Source organism: Nesoenas mayeri, assembly GCF_963082525.1.
Source record: "Nesoenas mayeri genome assembly, chromosome: 14".
Lineage (NCBI taxonomy): Eukaryota > Metazoa > Chordata > Aves > Columbiformes > Columbidae > Nesoenas > Nesoenas mayeri.
This window is the reverse complement of record NC_137556.1, coordinates 5,095,321-5,114,855: the sequence shown is the minus strand read 5'-3', so window position 1 is coordinate 5,114,855 and position 19,535 is coordinate 5,095,321. Positions and strand designations below refer to the sequence as shown.

Below are 19,535 nucleotides of genomic sequence, written 5' to 3'. Positions count from 1 at the left end.
ATTTAGAGGGAGGTGTGAGCTGCGTGTGATGCTCTGCAGAGCTGTAGGAATGCAGTTTATCGCAGAGCAGTCCTGCTCACTCCCCTCCGTCTCTCAATATAGTATGGGTACTATCTGGACTCTGCTTGTGTCTCACCTTCAAAACCCCCTTGGATTTGTATCAGTGGTGAGAACGAATGGATGAGAGATGTGACGTTTTGGGCTGGAAGGTGAAAAAGGAAGGTATTACAGCAGCTAAAACTTTCTCCCATCTTGCCACTGGGTCTTACAGCACATGGAAACTAGAGCCTGTTTGCTCACAGCAAATCCCAAACAGGGTGCAGCAAAGCCTGAGCTGGCTTTGCCAGGCTGGCTTGGACTGGAGGCAGCTCTGGCTGGGTTAGCCCTGGACCAGAGCACACGCTGATGCTGTCCGAGATGCTGAGCCAGTTATACCTGGGTCTGAGCGTAAGAAGTTTGGGGTTGGGAGGGAGAGGAATATGCAATCTCTTATTTTAATAACATTTCAGGGTTGTATTTGGGGCTTTTTTTGGGAACGTGGAAAGGGAAATAAAAGATATTTCTAAACATAACCCAAAAACAAACCTTTCAGGTGGATCTAATGATTTCTCTACCCTTACAGGTGTAGCACTAAACAGGCTGAGGGTTGGCTGAGTGCAGCAGAAAGAGCATTTGGGGCAGAGCGTAAAACAGCAGCGCCCTCCTTTGGTAGCAGAAAATAATCCAAGTAATTTGCTCTAGTTTCATTTTTGGCATCAGAATTGGTGTAATGTTTTATGCATTTTCTTTTAGAAAAGGATGTAAACAGGACTCATCTTTCCTCACTGCCTAGAACTGCATTTCATAAAAGTCATTTCTCCAGCTATCCTGCCAGCTCTGGACAAACACACATATTATATAAAATGAAGATTTTAATCAAGGTAACAAAATAGCACACAGTGACAGAATAATTGTCAATGACAACTGATAAATTTATTAAAACTAAGCAAAAGGCACAATGAATTGCATTATTCAAGTATTTGCATAGGTGCACAGAGAGCATTATTGTAAACCATTAATACGTGGACACGGGAGAAAGTGAGATGTATTTTGGTATGTGTTCTCCCAAGTAACATTATCTTCAAAAAAACAAGAAGTTTTTACCATCTTTTACTCCTCCTGCAGTTCCCATATTCTTATTCACTCAATTTGCACGCATATAAAAAAATGTAAAGGACTTATAACTACCTTATGATATTCCAGCAATTGAGTTTGTCATTAGAGCCCAGGCAGTCCCAGTTGTTCTCTGAGCTTTTGGTGTCTGGGGAAGCTTTTTAAAAGCTCGATGCCATGTTCACAAGAAATGCAGTGAAAATATCCCTAGTGATTTTTGGTGGCAGTTTGATAAAGATCAGGGGCTGTAGCAGAAGTTTGCTGCTGTCTTCAGCAAGGGCTCAGGTACAAGATCAGCTTCTTGTGGTTGAATCTGCACTGCCTGTATGTACAGTATGTGCCCAGCTCACTGCTCCACCTGTGAGCAGTAAAATACACCATTACCCCAAGAAACAACAGATCTGGGGGTTGTTTGAATATACATTATTTATATGTAATATAAATCAGCTATAGAAAAAGACATAGAAAGATTAGGAAGCTGATGTCTTTCACTTTGCATCTCTTATTTCGGAGAGAAGTTTTTTAGGGTTGGTTTGATTTCCAGGCACATAGAAGATAAGAAAAGGCCCTAAATGATCAAGATAAGGAATAATCAACCAGAAATTCAAGACACACCCTGTGTACTGTTTCCTTGTGGAGAAAGAGGTAGTAAAGTTGCAAAAACTGGAGTGGCTTACGTCATCCTATGTATACACTACTATATATCACTGCAAATTTAATGAGCACTTAGGGTTTATCTATTTGTTGTTGTTGTTGTTGTTTTTCAATCAGCAGAGCTTAGGGAAAGAGGACTATCAGACAAGTCTTTTTCTTTATGCCAATAATATAGTTTCTCACATGTGCAGCAGCAATCACCCTTAGGATTTGTCCATAATAAATCAGACACAACAGAATTGTTGTAACCATAGCTCCAGAATTCCCTGTGTTCTCTTAGGAAATCATTTCAATTCAAGGGAAAAACAACAACAACAAAAAATTGGCGTAACAGAAGCTTGTCATCTAAAATCCTGAGAAAAAATGTACAAAAGCCCAAACCACTATGAGAAAAAAAAAATCATAAGGGAAGGTCCTCGGGGTCAGAACCATCAGCTGCTTAAAGTGCACACAGACAGCTCTTTCCATCCATGTCATGGAGGAAAAACTCTTGAGTAAATGAGCTGCCCTACAAAAGCACCATGTATCACATGAATATTTCCGCTGCTTTACCACTTGGGCAATTTTCAGGTAGGTTTCTCACTGGTATGGGGAGCAGACAGCCCATGCTGGATTACTGCTCAGCACAGACCGAAGACTGAAGAGACAACTGCAAAAGTATCTACTGATTATGCGCAGTACCATATGCCGGAGAGGAGGTTTCAGCACTGACTTTGGCTGAGCTTCCTTCTGGCCATCGCTCTGCATCTTGGCCAGAGAATTTTCCTGTTGTACCTTGACTGTGTCCCAATGACATGGATGAGAGAGCACGGGCCACGCTGAGGATGCTGTTGGGTCTTACAGCACTGAGGCAAGGCAAGCGAGTGCTGGAGGACAGACAGGTTGGAATGATCTTATTGAAGATGGTTACATGGGAAAAATAATTAATCCCCTCTATTAAGGCTAATAAAAATCTACAGTGACCCACAAATTATTTTAACCAGGAATATTTCCATGGTTTGCTCCCTGTCATGGCCCCAATTGCCATCCACTGTAAACTCAGAATAAGCTGAAGAACATCAAAGGCTGCCTTCTGCTCTCCCAAGAGGCAGTGGTTTCTGTATAGCACCAACGTATGCTCCTGCAGCTGCGTGGATGGGCTGAGGAAGCCAACAGGGCTGGGTCTTACATGAAAGCCCATCAGGGCCAGCACCTGCACTCACAGTTTGTTCTTCCTGGTAACAGTTAAATAACTGATTAAAAACACATGAAACCCTCATCACCCCATCCTTGCATTGGATATTGCACAACAATATTTAAATACCGTATAAACAAGTCGTCCCTATATGGAAAAGGCTATCAGCAGAGAGGATTGAGTTCAGTTTGGCATGTACCGGTGCAGTTCCTGGGGACACTGCTGCCAAACCTGATGGCAGCTTGTTGAGTCACATAAGAAACAGGTGAGGGTAGAGGAAAGGAACTGAGACACTGTCTGTGGCTGTTTTTTCGGGTGATGAAGTCCACCCAGTTCCACGGAAAGGTCAGAACCAGCTGGGAACAGACTGCTTCATGAGTGTCCACGGGAGCCCAGCTGTCCCACTTTCAAGATATTTGCTGCTCCAGTTGTCCCGACACCAGCATTCTGGGTGAGATGGAAAATGGCAAAAAGAGAGAAGGGTGAGCACTGATGAAAGAGCAAATGCTTCCCACTCCCCATCCCAGAGCTGGTGTTACAGTGGGCCAGGAAGCCTGTCTCCCTTCACATGCATTCACACCCCAGTACAGGAAACTCTCACGTCTGTAGCACAATGAAGTTCATGCAGTTTTTTCCATCCTTTACAGGTGACCTCAAGTATGTTGTTGGCTGGAGGCAGCACCTGTGGTGTGTGGAGTGGAGGTGTTTTGTGTGAAGGGGTCCAGCTTGCAGGGAGCTGAGCTCAGCGACTGTCCTTATTAATGACACCTTTGGGAAACACTCCCTGCAGAGAAAGCATCTCAGCCACGGCTAGAGAGGCTGGAGAGGGTTTCTCTTCCTTATTGGGGTCCTCAACTCCCTGTTTTGCTGCTCTTCACTAAGCATTCTGAGTCACACATTCCCTCATTGCTCAGCGCCAGTCACACAAATGTTTTATCTGAGAAAGCGCTCAGGGATGCTGAGGACTGAATTAACTGTTTTGCTTAACCCAGTAAATGTTTAATGAAGAACAGGTAAAACTAGAGGCAACCAACATAATAACCTTAATGTTTCCACCCATTGGGGCTGTGCATTAAGGTGTTTTGCCATATGACAGCAAGGTTACTCCTTTCACAGAAGTTTTATCCCCCGGTAATGAGGGGACGCTGCTTTCCCGTCACCGCACTCATTGCTTACCTCTGCTGCAGGCTGGAGTCGTCCTGGGGTTCTGGGGTGCGCAGGAGGCAGCGAGATGACAGGGCTGTTCCCCAGCCCGGCTCTGGGTCTGGCTGGGACGGGATTAGCCGGCAAAGCTCTTTGGGGTGGCCGAGGCCTAGAAATATCCTATGCAAGAAAGAAACAGTTTTCAATTCTCAGCCTGAAGAGATGCCTGGCCTGAAACCAGAGATCATTTTTTCAATTTTTGGTAAGTCTGAAGCAGCAGCTTGGGTTTGCAGCTGCACACTTGATGTCTCTGGTTTGGAGTTAGCCCCAGGGATATTAAAATCTAATGGCTGCATGATGAAAAACAGGAGAAACCTTATAGACTGGGCAGGAGTCCCCATCACAACTCAGCCTGTGGCATCCCTGCCTGAGACAAAGGACTGATGGGGTACAAGCAAACCTTGTACAAGCAAGACCTCCCTGTCTCTGAAGAAAGGTGGGAGCGCAGGTGGCTGCCGCTATGGCTTATCATACTACGGTTTTCAACGTGTACGAGTTTTTTCACCTTTCAAGCTTCATGAAGAGCAGGTGGCCTTAGGCTGCTGGGCAGGGGGCTTCAAACTGAGGACAACCAAACCAGGTGACAAGGGTGCCTTGTTCTGCCTCCTAAATGGAGCTGTGGGCTGCAAGCATGTCATGTTCTGGCTACTAGACGATCCAGAAGTTTTAAGCCTTGAATTTTAGAAGCAATAGGGAAACTATGTTTCAGACCCTTTTAATTAGCCACATTATTGATGTATTTAAGGTTGGAAGCAAGTTTCACACACATACACTCACTATATGATTGCCCGTATAATGCCTGTAAACCCTGTATACATGTGCCCATACAAACACACGCAGCCCTGCACCCACCACCCATCAGTTATTACTTTGTCCACACAGCTGTCCCTAGCAGGATACTCAGAGCATTATATTTTCCATTTGTCTAATGAATTTCAGTGTAAAGCATGCCCCTGGGGAGAAGTTACCCACACAAGAACTAACCGCCTGTTGTTTCTTAGTCTCTATGCAAAGTCGCTGGCTTACAGGTGTTGATTTAATAAACACAGCTGCACTCACAACTTGGACAGCACCCAAAACCCTGCAGTCTCCTTAGACTATGCATAAATATGATGCCTGGGGATATATTGCTCTCCAAGGACCTCGCCCTGTGACTGCAGGAAGGACAAGGCAGACTAAATCCCACTGGGTCCAAAGAGCTCCTATAGGAATAGCAAGAGACCAAATCTGGCAGATACTGCAAATATCTAGGAAGGACACTGACACTAACAAACAGTGAAATTAATGACTTCCCCTGTAACTTCTACATTTTGTGGTTCTCCTCCAAGCCAGAAAGGGCAAGGTTTCTTTTGGAAATCCTAGGAAAAGTGTCCCATCTAGTAGGTCTGACTGATGTAAAGAGATTGGATGCACTGGGGGGGAACACAATGGAGATTGTGGAGAACTTGTCAACAACCAGCTGGGGGAAGGATACCTATTCCTTATTGACTGCAGTCATCTTCCTGCTTTTGTTTTGGTTTTCTTTCCTGCTGAAGTGCTGGCTGTTCACAGGAACAATGGGGCTGAGACAAATCCCATCCACTAAACCTTTGTGGTTTTGTTTTCCTCTGTATCCATCGGAGAGAGACTGCCTGGGAGCCAGCCTCTGCTATCCCCTGTAACTGAGCCCTTTGCTTCTTTGCTGGCCTTAACCTAATAAAGCTAGTAGGAGAGGATTTTGGTAAAATGGGTTTAAGCCAAAGTGACTTGCCATCTTTTCCATAAGAATGTGAGGTCTGGATCTGTACTAAGCTTAGAACAAAATTGTCAGCAAGAGAACTACATTAACAGTCTTTTCTTATAACCCTCAAGACAACCTCATGGCTAGGACGTTCCCATAAGATGAAGTCAGTCTGGGTTAAGTCTAACATTTCCTTTACAACATGTTAACAGTCCCATTTCTGCTCCACATCAAAATTTGTCTTCCCAAGGTTTTAGTCCAGGAATGGCCAAATGCAATCTACCTGGGGGCTCATCCCAAGGAAAGGGATCCTGTACTCAACACTGAACCTCAGACGTATTGATGAATGGTAATCTCAGAGGGGCTTGTTTCCAGGAGACAAAAATATGTGAAAATGGGAAGAGGAGCTTTGCTAGGCATGTTTAGTGAAAAATACCTACAGCCTTTTCATTTCTGGCAAATTATCCATCTGATTTGCAGCAAAATAATTGTTTAGATGACCTTGGTGATCCAAGCTACCTGACTCTAAGTTCAGATCAGAGGTATTGGGGGACCTGAATGAAGAGTAATTGTGTATGCTAGTGTCCAGCACAGCCCTTTTCAGCTACACTACGAAGCAAGGAGACCACCAGTAATTGTCCTGTGGCGAGATGGAGCACACACCAGTGAGGGCTGTAATTCCTACACCACCACCAGGGTTAGAGAGGCTTCACCAGCCCCACTCTGAACAAACCTCCCATCAAACAGCATCTGCAGGACAATGTCATAACTCCGTACCTGAGAGACAGGGGGTTTGGGAGCGGGAGGTGCTGGTCTGCTCGGGGGTGTCCGTCGGGGAATGTCCTTTGCAGGTGCTGGGGATGCTGGCCTGGCAAGGTGCCCCACACCATAACTATAGCCAGTGGAGAAGGCAGACGGCTGCTGTGTGTTCATTCGGAGCCCTGGAGCTTGCTGGGGAGGAGGTTTCGATGGGATTTGAGGGAAGCCAATCACCTGTGCAGAAGATCCACAAATCCTGGGAGTTAGGTACTTCTACTTCAAACCACCTTGTTACTCTCTGCTGCACATTTGAGGATCCGCATGAGGTGTTTGAGCCACACAGTAGAAAAGATTGCCTGCAACACCGGTATGTGTTGTACGTGTTTAGTAGGCATTGATTAGATAGACTGGGACAATTTGGGATCATGAGGCAGAAGCGGGAATCAAGAGAAAAATGTAACTCAGTGACACTTGGAAAAAACTGCAATGCTTGTGATTTCTAGTTTTGAAAGGGGATGTGACAAATGAGGATCTATCAGGAGACACAAGCAGCCACACAAGCCTCGTCAAATCCCAGCGCCTACCTTTAAGGAAATGGCTAGAAAGAAATACTACATTCAGCTCCCACTGACTTTCAGCCATGGGGGATATCTGTCTGTTTTTCCCACCCTTTGACAAATCCACTCCCTAATTGCAGTGTGAGAGGGAACCACATCCCACATCTCAGGGCAGCTGCATCTCTCCCTGGGGAGTGGAAGGTGACCTGGCCCCTACCTTCCTCTGCTCCTGAGGGGTTTTCAGCTTGAAGGCAGGGTTTGCGTGCCCATTTCCAGAGGAGTCACTGGCAATGACAGAAAGAACAGCGTGTTATTTCCTTTATACATTTTCTCCTTTTTCTTTGCTGTATTTTCCATTATATCTTAACTGAAGGAAAGAAAAATGAGAAGCATATACTGGCTATACCAACAAACTGACTTAGTTATGTTCCTCATAGCCTTTGCAATTTCTTTTCTGTCCTGACACTGAAAAGGTATGGATGTAAGCAGACAAGGCACAGCACTGACAATTTACCTGAACTGCGGGGTCTTCTTTAGAGAACAGATGGCAAATTTATTCCAACATTTCAGATAATAGAACAAAAACATGATTCCAATGAGAAGGAGAATAGGAGCCAGGATTGCGAGAGTTATCACAACTGCAGAAGGGCCTGAGGGAAAGAAAGTAGCATTAGTTAAGTAGAAAACTCTCTGGTCCCTATCTAACTCAAGTCCTGAAGTGCCACCATAGTTGAGAGTTGGTTCCACTCACCTTCGGGCATGGGGGGACCACTGTCCAAGCTTCCTCCCCTCCCCTGCTTGTTGCAGAATGGGGGGGCCCAGCCCTGGTTGCAGTGGCAGTTCTTGTTGTTATTGCAGACCTGGAACAGGAAGACTCAGAGATTTTAGTGCCAGGTCCTAAAGAATCTGCAAACTAAAAAAAAATTAAGCCATTGCTGGATAAAACACTACAGAAGAAACTCTTATTGGCATAAATATGGAATAAAGTGCCTGGAAATGTTTTCTTTTCAGGGTGTGAAAGAGTCTTTTATTTCATCAGAAATTCTCCCCTTCTCCAAAAGACAAGGGTTCTTCAGCTGAAAGGCCACTGACCTGGATTCAGTAGAAAAGCAGCATTTAGAAATGCCCTTTTCTTGTTCTTATATCAAAACTAAAGGAAAAAAGTCTTCCCTTCCATCCATTGAAGACTTCTTACTGTTTAGGTTTATTGCTTGGCCCGTTGCTATTTTTTTATCATCTAGGCAATCCCTGGAAGAGGGGCTGACCCCTCTGACTAGGCATGTTCTGTGCTAATCGTAGCATTTAATTTAATCCTGTGGCATAGCAGACAATCACTTCCTACAGCTTCATGGGTTTTAAGAAACGAAGCAGACTGGGAATGAAAGAGCGGAATGTGTCCCTCTCCTCATTGGGTCCCTCATGGTGCCTCCCAGGCTGCTCAGGGCGGCACACACTGCTGCACACTGCTGTATTCATCACTCCTCCCCATTGCCTAACTGGACCATGAGGATGGAGAGATGCTGATGTTTTGTGCCAGAAACATTTTTTCCAGTCTAAACTGGTTCCAGAAGATTTTTCTATAAGATTACCCCTTCTTGTTTTTAATTCATTGCAATTCCTATCCCTCCTGTAGACCTCCTTCAGTTCTACATCAAAGGGACACTCACAGACCAGAAAATGCATCAAACATTAAAGGAATGTGCAAATTAATAATCAAGGAGCAGAAGTCCGAAGTGAACCTAAGTGTGGTATCAGAACTGAGCTGAACAACCAACCACAGATGAACAGCAACCCATCTTGCTTCAGTCTGAAATGGAGACGAAAAGGAAGACACCTACTCCATGCCCATGGCACTTCTTGCTACAGCTGTCAGACTCAAAGATGATGGATGTGTTCTGGCAGCGTCCCTCAAAGCAAGCCTGCAGAGACAGGATCCAAAAACTCAGAGTTAGAACTCGGTGTACCATATTACTGCCTTGTCAACACAAGTAATACCCTGAGCAGAACAACAGGCTGTGAAGTTAACCTGTTTCCCAGGCAAACATTTAATCACTACCCCAAATCTCAGCTAACATGCATCAGAGAGGAGTGGGAGCTCGGAAGCTGATGGCTGGACCATGCCCCTGTGGAGAGTCCCTGGAAGAGCTCTCAGATGTCTTGATTTGTTATTGTGTGTCTCACCTCTCAACAAAACCACCTCAATCAACTAGCAAATCCCCAATTTAGCACTGGGCCTGGACTTCATCTGGAAAGCCTTACAGTATGGCCTTTGGTGAGTATTCTTCCATTGCTCCTCAGAAGCCTCTAAGAAATTATTTTTCTAAAAAACATGAATATCCCCTAGAAAGGTGTTAGACGTAAGAAACTGATGGCTTGATAATCACAAATCGCTTTCCAGATGGAAAAGAGATACCCTGAACCTCCCCCAAGCCATTACAGGCAGGACTGTACCTACATGATGGCTCCCACATTTTGTTCCTGTCAACACCAAGCCAGGATCCAGCATCTCCTTTTCTTCACTCTCAGATCTGTACACGTGGGTCCCTCGGCACCTCAGCTCTGTCCTCTGTATTCGGATAGTTGTGTCTATGGCCACCGCATTGGACTGCAGGGGTTTGGAAGCAGAGCTCTGACACTGGATCTTCCCACATTTAGCATCTCTAATTTCAAAAGAAAGGCTAAAGTGATTATTTCTGGCTTGCTGAATCTTTTGCAGGCATCAGCTCTACATGTAAATTAAAGCAGTAGTGTTGAGTCATTGTTCAACGGCAAAACAGCAAGCAGATCCCAAGAGCTAGCCCAAGCAAGAGTGTCTCTGATGGGTACTCATGGTACCATTTTACTGTCCCCGTGAGTAAGCCAGCCTCAGCAAAATCACAGATAAGATTAAGAAGTTTACGTCTCCATTTAAAAAGCTACATTTAATTTACAGATTTTAAAATGCCCTCTTCTGTTGCTTTGAAAAAAATATCAACTAGATGTTTTAAATGCAAAAGGCAGGGAAAAAGGTAAACTCAAAGCTTCAGTCGTAAGGACTCTAAGTCTGACAAGGATGCAGCTGGTTTCCCAGGAGGCAGAGGGAGGGAGTGAAACCAGAGCATGGATCAGTTTTATCTGTTGGCCCATAACTTATAATATATAAAAACCTCTCCAATGAGCAAATCTTGGCTGCCACTTCGCTTTCTACCTCATCTCACACTTCCTGTAGTTGCCATAGATGTCCTTCCCACAGTTCCCGTAGATGTCTCCAGCAGCATTAACCTTCTCGAAGCAGGCATCTGGTGCTGGCCTGGCTCCTGTGTGGAAGAGACTCACGTGGCCGATTCTTGTGGAGCCTGGCATCCACCTCAGCCCAGGCCAACCATGCCGTGGTTCTTTTTCTGGGATGGTTGGAACATGGGAAATTTTTGCTCTTTCCTCCAAGCAAGTGAGGAAGGAGAAAAGGCTCCTCAGACTTTGCCACTGATAACGGTCATGGAAGGCACTACTGCCTTACGCAGGGTGAATATTATAGCAGGGCAACATATTTAGCTGCCAGTAGTGTCCTTACCAGGCCCCCACAGCTGCAAGCACTGGTCTTTATAGGTGAGACACATGCCACTGTAGCAATAGGCCTTCCCTCCATCGCAGGAAGCCCCATCAATTTGGTAAGAGTTGGGGGGGCAAAACGGTGACTCGCCAGTGCAGTATTCAGGGAGGTCACAGAGTCCTGATCTTTCCCTGCAGGGAGTTCCCGGAGACATCAGCTAGAAAGATACAAATGAAAAATAAAATTAATTATTGCTTGGCTCCTTTGTGGTTTCACGTCTGCACAATATCTCCCTGTAGATAAGAAAAAAAATTTGCATACATCTCTTCATCCACCCTGCCTTAGGCTTTTTGAGGTCAGCAGTGATCCAAATGACTCTGTAACTTTATTAACTGGGTGAGTTTTGTACAATCAAATTAATGACTGCTTCCCTTCCCTAGGTAGCAATGAGATCATGCATGGAAAATAAAGCTGCCAGACCTCAAGAGGACACAGATCCATCTCCCTCTACCCTAAGGTAGGATCTGACTTATCTAAACCATTTTTTACAGAGATTTGTGTAATCTATTCTCTAAACCCTCCCTGTTTGGGAAGTTTGTTTCAGTGTTTGTCTGACACTTCTGCTTGAGACATTTTCCTAATGTCTAACTTAAGTCTCCCTTGCTTACAAGTTTACCCAGTTCATTCTTATCCTGTCCACCATGGACATGGGGAACAGAAGGGCACACACGGTTACATCAAGTAGGATTTTCCAAGTCTCTTGTGAAAGGAGTGAGTCCAGGGGGATTCCTGGAAAATTATATTCCACATGCTCAGGATAAGTCAGTAAGAGCATGCAGCCAATGTACAAACACAAAAATGAGCTTAGGAGAAATGTTCATTTTTTTTAGTTAATTTGTTGTCAAAGCTTGAGGTCTTTGGCTCCAGAAGAAGAAACACATTTTACTCAGCCTCTGTAAGGAAAGCTGAGATTTAAAATTATAAATTATAGCAATCACATGTAAACAATCCTCTTTGCTAGTGTTTCTTCAGCAAGCACTGGGGCTAAAGGAATTCAACAGTATCCCAGAAAAGAGGGTTTGGAGCAAAGATAGCATCCAGCATAATCCCTGGGGGAAGCGTTTACTCTAAGAGCTCTGTCCAGATTTCTTCCAGAGCCAAAGGAGAGAAATATTAATTCTGATTCATCTCATCACTAAGTGTTTCAGAGATGCAGTGTGACTGACTTCATTCCAGCAGCTCATCTTAATTTACTAAAAGAGTCAATTAAATTAGTCAGCTAGAAGGACCCCACTAGTTTGGTTGCACCCCTAGCTTCTTGCAGGTAAGGAGCTGAACTCCGTGTTTGGTTGTGTTTGCCCCCCCTTCTCCATCTTTCAGCCTCACACTTCCACCACCATTGTTCTCTCTCCTCTCTTAGGAAAACCCAGTGAACCCACCTTGCACTGATGACAGCAGCTGCCATGGGCACATTCGGCACCCAGCTTCAGGGAGCAGGTGCTGGCGTCACAGCAGGGGTTATTGCATTCCTGGAAGACAGCGAGATGCAGCAGAGTTTACAAGGCAGATGTTCAGGACAAGAATGTGCCAGAGCATCAAAGTGTGAGGCTGACACTAATCTGCTCTCATGCACAATGAATTACGTGCAAACTAGGTAACAGCTTTCCTCCCACAATATGTTCATGATACCCAGCATGTGCTGAATTACAGTGCTGCATAATCGTATCGTCTGTCGGACTGACTGAATACTATAGGTTGTGCTCATTACACCTGATGAATCTGGGCTGCTTATTCCAGCTCCTTTTTGTCTTATTAGTCAGAGTATGAATTTGGAGATGTAAATACAGTACTAAGAGAAGCTCCATCTTTATCAAGAATGGAGCTGTAGGTGAAGTGAACTTATATATGGAACCGCAACATCTAAGAGCACTTTTCTTTTTTAAAGGAAGTTTTCATCACTTTGGTTCAACCATGGATTACACCATCCATGATTTCTGGGATTCATTGTACTATGCACTATAAATTTAGTTAGACATGATACTTTACAACCGTGATTTACATCGCATATACATTTACATACAGGGAAGGTACGCATATCTCCTGCACAAACAAAAGCTCTTTACGTATCACATAACTGAATTTGTGAAGTACATTATAAAATCACTGTGTCCCACTAAACCCCAAAGGGCTGAATCTGAGCAATTGTTACCTCCATCTCTCCACAGTCACACTCCTCCCCCTCTTCCAAGTAGCCATTTCCACATTTCTTCCCACCATACATGTTCTTGGTATCCGGCATATTGGAGAGACACATCCCTCCACCAGACCGCAGATACTTCTCCAGCTCTTTTCTATTGCACTGGTTGAACACCTTGGGGAATGGGTGCCTGAATATGGACAGTGTAGATGAACATCTATTAGGCTTATTCCTAACTCTGCTTGAACAAGACTGAAAATCGAGCACTCAAACTGTGAATTCAATGGATAAAAATAATATTTTGTTTTTCCTAACTACTGCCTCATTGCAAAAGATGTGAATATTTTCTGTTACATGAATTATTATCTGTTGTTAAAACGCCAAAACCTGTGCACTCTATATATGACCATGCATGTTTGTGTTCACGTTGCATGTTTTACTTGCATGCCACTATGTCTTCACTTCTCACCTAAATGTTTTTCCTTATTTGGAGGGAATCATGCATGTAAAAGACAACATCTATAGAGAAAATGTTGTTAAAACCTGCTAAAACCCAACGAGGAAGGCTTGAGGAAACAGGGAATGAAGCTTTAAGCTAATGGGTTTGGCTGATGTTTTTACATGACTGAAATATGGAAGCTGTTGTGGTTCCTCATGCAAAATGAGCTCTGGAATCCCTGTGGGTTTCCAGAGTCACTCTTGCTTCTGCTTTCTCTCAAAGCCATCTATTTCTTCCCTTTTAAGCATAGGATTTCTGCGGCTCACTGAAACCAAGCAGTGTTCTTAAGAATACACACAGTCAATTTGGTTTTGTGTCTTCTGACCTAGAAATATAGCCCTATCACCGTGCCTTTTAATAAAAATCAGTTCTTTCCTGAAGCAATCCTTTTTCTTCTCATTACCACATTATAACACACATTAACTGTTGCACGAAATACTTTAGAAATCTTATCAACTATCTATCTACACATCTCGGGGCACCACGGAAATGAAACCCACGTAAACCTCTACACGCCAAGCTCATGCGTGTTCTGGTCACCCCTTGTTGTTCTGTACTTGCTGGCAACAGGCAGTCCAGGTTTTGCAGAAGGATGTGTGTGTATACACATTGAACTTTCTTTGGGGTGATGGATCATTTGGTAGGACACAGCAAGAAGCACAATCTTGGAGACAAGGGGTCAGAGGGGTCTTGAAATGGTCTCTCAGGACAGAAGATAGGAAAATTTTCCTTTTTACCAGACAGCTTAGAACTCCACTTCTAAATGCTGCCAGGTCCCTACATTACCTAAGGCCAATCTCAGGCAGGAATAAGCTCACTTGGAATTTAGCAAACTGCTACTGAAACATGAGCCAAGCTTTGCCCAGCAGCATGTTCTCTATAAACACATTGACTCCAACAGACAGCAACAGCCAGACATTTGGTCTGCATTTCTAGCTCTTACTCTACCAAGTCTCTTGTAACGAAGCCCATTGTGTTTCTCCATGAGACCAAGACAAACTCACCCAGTTGCAGAAGCCATGATGCAGCCTCCATCTTCTGCAGGGGTAGTACAGCAGCCAGGTGAATCATGATTCATGCCAAAATTGTGTCCCATCTCATGGGCAATGGTAGCAGCAACACCAATGGCATTATCAGAGTGATCCTGTGCAAGGTTAAATGGGCACGTCAGCATTTTCCCTGTCTGTGCCTGTCCTGTGCACTCTAAGTCAACGGGTTAAGCCGCAATTCTCTTTACTACATGCAGAAAACATCTACTGAAGGTATTCCTGCCTATGAGCAGGTGAGCTAGAGGCCTCCACAGGAAATACTTTCTTCCTGTGCTTTAGGAGGCATCTATCTATTCACTGCTGGCAAGAAACATTGTATTAGGTATTAGCAATTACTTACCATGTTCACTCCACCTGACTGGAAATCAGAGCACATGGCCATCACGGGAGCCAAGCCTACTGTGGTACCTTGGAAGGGCACACCCCTAAAATCAACCCAGAAAGACCATGAAATGGTACCAAGGCACTTGAGGAGGCAAAGCAGAGAAATACATCCTGCAGCCTACAGCTTTATACATATGCACAATGCCAGGTGAACACATTTTCTTTAGTAACATCTTCAAGTAGAGGACATTGTGGCAGAGTTACAAAGCCTTAAGACCTATTTTTCTTGGACTAATAACTTGTTTTATGGGCCAACCAGCCAATCCTATTTCTGGAAGAGACTATTTCTGGAAGAGACTATTTCTGGATACTTAATTGGGTACTGCTTCAAATGCTTATTTTACCTTAAGCCTGTTATTTGCAAGTTTGAGATGCAGGGGCTTGACAGATTACTAGTTGACACCTTTGAGGTGCATCCATGGTCGGGCCCTGCCTGGTGAGCTGGAATTCTGCACCATCTGTGCTGGCATGTCTGAAATGGGAGCCTTGGAAATTGTGCTTAGGGCATGACTAGGCAAAGGTGGAATTCAATGGTGTTAAAGGGGAAAAACAAAACAAACAAAAAAACAGAAAAGGCATTGCATCTCCACATTTCTGTCCTACAGGTTTCTCCTCTGACTCATCACTATTTACTGGTGGATGAATTACCATGGGAGAGGTAAGGAAGTCTTAGAGTTGCTGCAAATTTTTCTTCCAATGACATCTGCATTGCTGGCCATAGCTACTGGCCCTAATGAGATCAGTAGGATGAGTCACAGATCAGCTCGCTCCAAGCACCGTGTCCCCTGTGTCTCAGAGGGAAGAATTCAGGATGAATACCTTCCACAAAGGGCTTAACTCCCTTTTACAGGTCTACTTCTTGTTCAGATTTTCTTGACATTGTACATGTGGCTGAGACAGATCACAGCAGCACCTACGATACGCACAACCCAATGAAGCTGATGCAATTTGCTGCTTGTGTATTGCAACTGCTGCACAGTCTGGGACCTCCACTTTCCCTACAGTGGTTGTGTTCACGGTGCCAGAGCTTAAAGCTGGCTGAGTGACCACTCTATACAGCTGCCACCCTGAATCTTAGAGCAATACAGTCTCACACACAGATTTCTCATCCACCCAACCCCCTCATCAGAAACAGATTGATTCAGGATAAAAACAAACCTACGTGATTAGTTGGGCATTATCATGTTTTCTGTGCACCCGCTCCTTGCTACTCCAGGCCAGAAAGGACTTCAGGGTGGCATAGGGGTTCTCAGTTACATCGCATTTATTCCGGTTACTCCAGATCTCCAGCCCTACCAAGGCAATCCGGATATTCAGGGATCTGTAAAACTAAGATACAGAAAAGGATGACGAAATGAGCACTGCTAATTTATTTCACTGACATTTAATTCTTGTATATACACCCTGCTAAATCCTACTACAGATACACAAATCCAGAGAAGATGCTCTATCTGGAAACACATTGCAAGTTAGTGCCATGGCTCTGCAGAAAGAAATGTGCACTACCTACAAACCTAAACTCAATTGAACCAGAGATGTTGAACTTTCATTTTTAAAAGGATGACAGAAAGATTATCTATGAAAAAAAAAAAAGGACTCTAGACGGAGATCATGTTTATCTTTAGATACGTCAAAATTCCTGAAAAGAGGAAGGAAATAATCTGCTGCTCACGTCAAGTACAAACAGGGTAACCCTCCATGGGCTGGGGGGTAAAGGGAGCAGTACAAGGAGCTTAAGGGGAGAAGAGGAGTATGAAGGGAATAGATCTGAAAGGTTGTGACATTTACTTCAGCAGCACAGGGAACCACTGCAAGGATGAGCTCTGAAGGCTTCTTCCACTTCTACTTGCTAAGATTTCTACAAGTTGAAGCCAATACCTTAGCCCCTAGTCAAAAAGCAGTATTTAGCTAACACCGTTAATGCGGAGATGTATTAAAACACAGAGGTGCTCATCATGGCTCCAACATAAGGAATGGAGATTCCCCCACCCTGCCCCTGGTGTCCAACAACAGAATTGTTTGTCAGATGGTCTCCGCTCCCCAGGTCACTGCAAAGAACTGTTGAAACATTATTTTCTCTCCCAAGAAGGCCGTCTTCCTCTGCCACAATTAATTTGCGTAATTCATGATTTGGACTTGGCTTTCTTCAGTTCACGCACACCTGATCTCACCTTATCTACGTAATTAGCAGCCTCCACTAATTTAAGCCTTGTTTCTTCAATGTTGAAGTGATGCTTCTGAAACTGAACAAAATGAACATGTCAGGCAGCGCAAAGGCAACTAGAAAGAGCTGAAATGTGTTAAAACAAGGCACTCACTATAAGCCCACCTGTACATGTATATTCAGAATTCATCCCTAGCATCCCACCGCAGCGATGTTATTCAAGCTGTGATAGTAACACAGTGGAGCAACGCAAACTTATCAGAACCCCCAGAGACAGGGGCTGACAAAGAACTGACAGATGTGCCAGGTGAAATACATGGTAACATGGCTTCATGTCTGAGGTCAAGGCTACCGTAGTACTCATCACATCTCACTCATCCAACGAATGGGGGATGCATCTCACTCATCCAGCAAAGTTGCCTCTTTAAACCACTGGCCAATTAACAAGTTAATTTTAGCAAACTGTTTGATTCAGGAAATTAAAGTTGCAAAATTATTAGATTTTTGTTTAACTGACAACAAAAGCTGGGACTTATCTTCTGGCAAACGAGACAGTAAAGTAATAGCAGTCAATGACGACACTGCAAGAGTTTCGACCCCAGCTTGTCTCATCAAATGGTGAACAACATATGGCAGTTCCTGTGTATAATGTGTTTTCTCATCATTTCCCTGGCATCCTGGTGGCTAACAGAGAAACCAAAATAGGTTCTGCCTCTTTAGTTTTGTTCAGAATAAATTATAGCCCAGAGCACTACATGGCTTTTACTATTGGAGTTTCAAGTTGTAAATTATGAATAGGACCAGCCTGACTCCCGTCTGTGCTGGAGATTAAATGATCAGCTAAACACTGCACAGTCTGCACTCTCAGTAAGTACATCTGGCGCGTCGTCCAGGCTGGGGGAGCAAGGAGTGTTTGCTGACTTCACTGGGTCTCTTTCTGCCCTATTCTATGACCTGGACACTTAAAAATGTCTATTTATGTATCTGCTACCAGCTCAGAGCAGAGGATAATCACAGTTATCTTCTCAAGAGATTAAGTGTACTGCAGCGTTACAAAACATATCATTCCTGGAAAGACCCACGTCACAGCTGGCTAAAGGCAATCTCTCCCATCAAGAACCACGGCCAACCACTGGTACCCTGGGAGTTTAAGGATGGAGATTCCACAGCCTCCCTGGGCAACCTGCTCAATGTGGCACAGAGCAAGACAAGCCATAAGAAGGCAGGTCCCTAGTATTTCAGCACTGTTCGCTACTACGTACAAAAAGTACTGCAATATTACTGCAACTATTTCCTATAAAACAATACTGCATAAACACTATAGAATAATACTTCACAGAACTGACCTACAACCCTGTTCCTTCATCCAAATCACAACCTGCATATCTCCCAGGGCCAACAGTGGCTGACAGTGGTGGCAGAGGGGTCATGGCTGCTAGGACAAAAGGGACAAAGCCACAGCTCTCCCTGTTTGTTGGTGGGGATCAGGATGGCAAGAGGAAACATGTTGGGCCCCAGCTGTACCCCCACCCCAGGAGAAGCTGCAGGTGGGATGCTTGCTCTGGGTCCAGTGCTCAGTTAGTATATACATGATCCTTTTTCTTACCTCTGCATAATCAGCCACGAGCAGAAGCTCCACATACTTTGTAGCCTGCAGAGTCTCCCGTTTCACCTGTGGCAGCAGCAACATGGGTTATTTCCTCAATATCCCCCAAGAAACACTTTGCAAAACATATGCACAGACCATTTTTCCCAGTTTGTTTCTCACTGGCCACTCACACCATCTCACCACACACAGGCACCTCCAAATGAGATTGACTTATAGCAACAAGTATCACAAGTCAATATAGCTACAGCAAGTGGCCCTGTGCCTGTCCTCAGCCCACCCCAATTTGTTCATGGATTGAATGCACAAATCCATGCAGGAACAGCTACATCCCAAATTTGTCACACTGCACAATAGTCCCAACATTCATTTATCTCCCTGCTGGAGCCAACCAGCTTGCTACAAACCCTCTTAAATATCTTCCTTCCTTCCACTTCCCAAGCCGAGCTCCCAGAGAGCAACAGGCTCTTGGGCTTGGAACAGGTGGGAAATTTGCAGCACCATGCATGGACCTGATTTAAGCCCTGCTCACCCTCTGGCGAGGTGGTTTCATCCCAGTTGTGAAGTCCCTGAGCCAGTCTTCAGCTGCATCCCCCATGCCCTGGTGGCCACAGACTCCTCTCTGCAGCCTCAGGTCATCCAGCCTGTAGATCAAGTGCTGGTTTGGGCTGTCAGGAACTGGCTCTAGGATATAGCTGGAATTGCTGCTCAATACGATAATTCCTCTGTTGAAACGGGAAGCAATAAGAGGGAGTTAACTACTATCGCAGCAACCGGAGGTAAATCCTTCTGCTGCTACTGAGTTCCCATTTGACCCTGACAAGGCACTTATCCTCACTAGGCCGTTAAGTTCATTAATAAAATGATGGGGTTATTCTGAGTTCAGAG

General features: G+C 44.5%; 1 protein-coding gene across 1 annotated transcript in view; it reads right to left on the bottom strand.

Moving 5' to 3' along the window:
• Positions 1–3,352: 3,352 nt before the first annotated feature.
• Positions 3,353–19,535, bottom strand: part of ADAM19 (ADAM metallopeptidase domain 19) — a gene marked incomplete at both ends in the record, with an annotated part of 31,889 nt that continues 15,706 nt past the window's right edge. Inside the window, 18 exons of the mRNA XM_080353117.1 lie at positions 3,353–3,427; positions 4,157–4,303; positions 6,681–6,896; positions 7,437–7,503; positions 7,734–7,869; positions 7,971–8,079; positions 9,058–9,138; positions 9,675–9,879; positions 10,407–10,515; positions 10,770–10,965; positions 12,188–12,277; positions 12,958–13,135; positions 14,449–14,588; positions 14,834–14,918; positions 16,040–16,206; positions 17,049–17,120; positions 18,648–18,713; positions 19,180–19,372. Of these exons, the coding sequence (XP_080209243.1) occupies positions 3,353–3,427; positions 4,157–4,303; positions 6,681–6,896; positions 7,437–7,503; positions 7,734–7,869; positions 7,971–8,079; positions 9,058–9,138; positions 9,675–9,879; positions 10,407–10,515; positions 10,770–10,965; positions 12,188–12,277; positions 12,958–13,135; positions 14,449–14,588; positions 14,834–14,918; positions 16,040–16,206; positions 17,049–17,120; positions 18,648–18,713; positions 19,180–19,372 (2,332 nt within the window). The remainder of the gene's footprint in view (positions 3,428–4,156; positions 4,304–6,680; positions 6,897–7,436; positions 7,504–7,733; positions 7,870–7,970; positions 8,080–9,057; positions 9,139–9,674; positions 9,880–10,406; positions 10,516–10,769; positions 10,966–12,187; positions 12,278–12,957; positions 13,136–14,448; positions 14,589–14,833; positions 14,919–16,039; positions 16,207–17,048; positions 17,121–18,647; positions 18,714–19,179; positions 19,373–19,535) is intronic.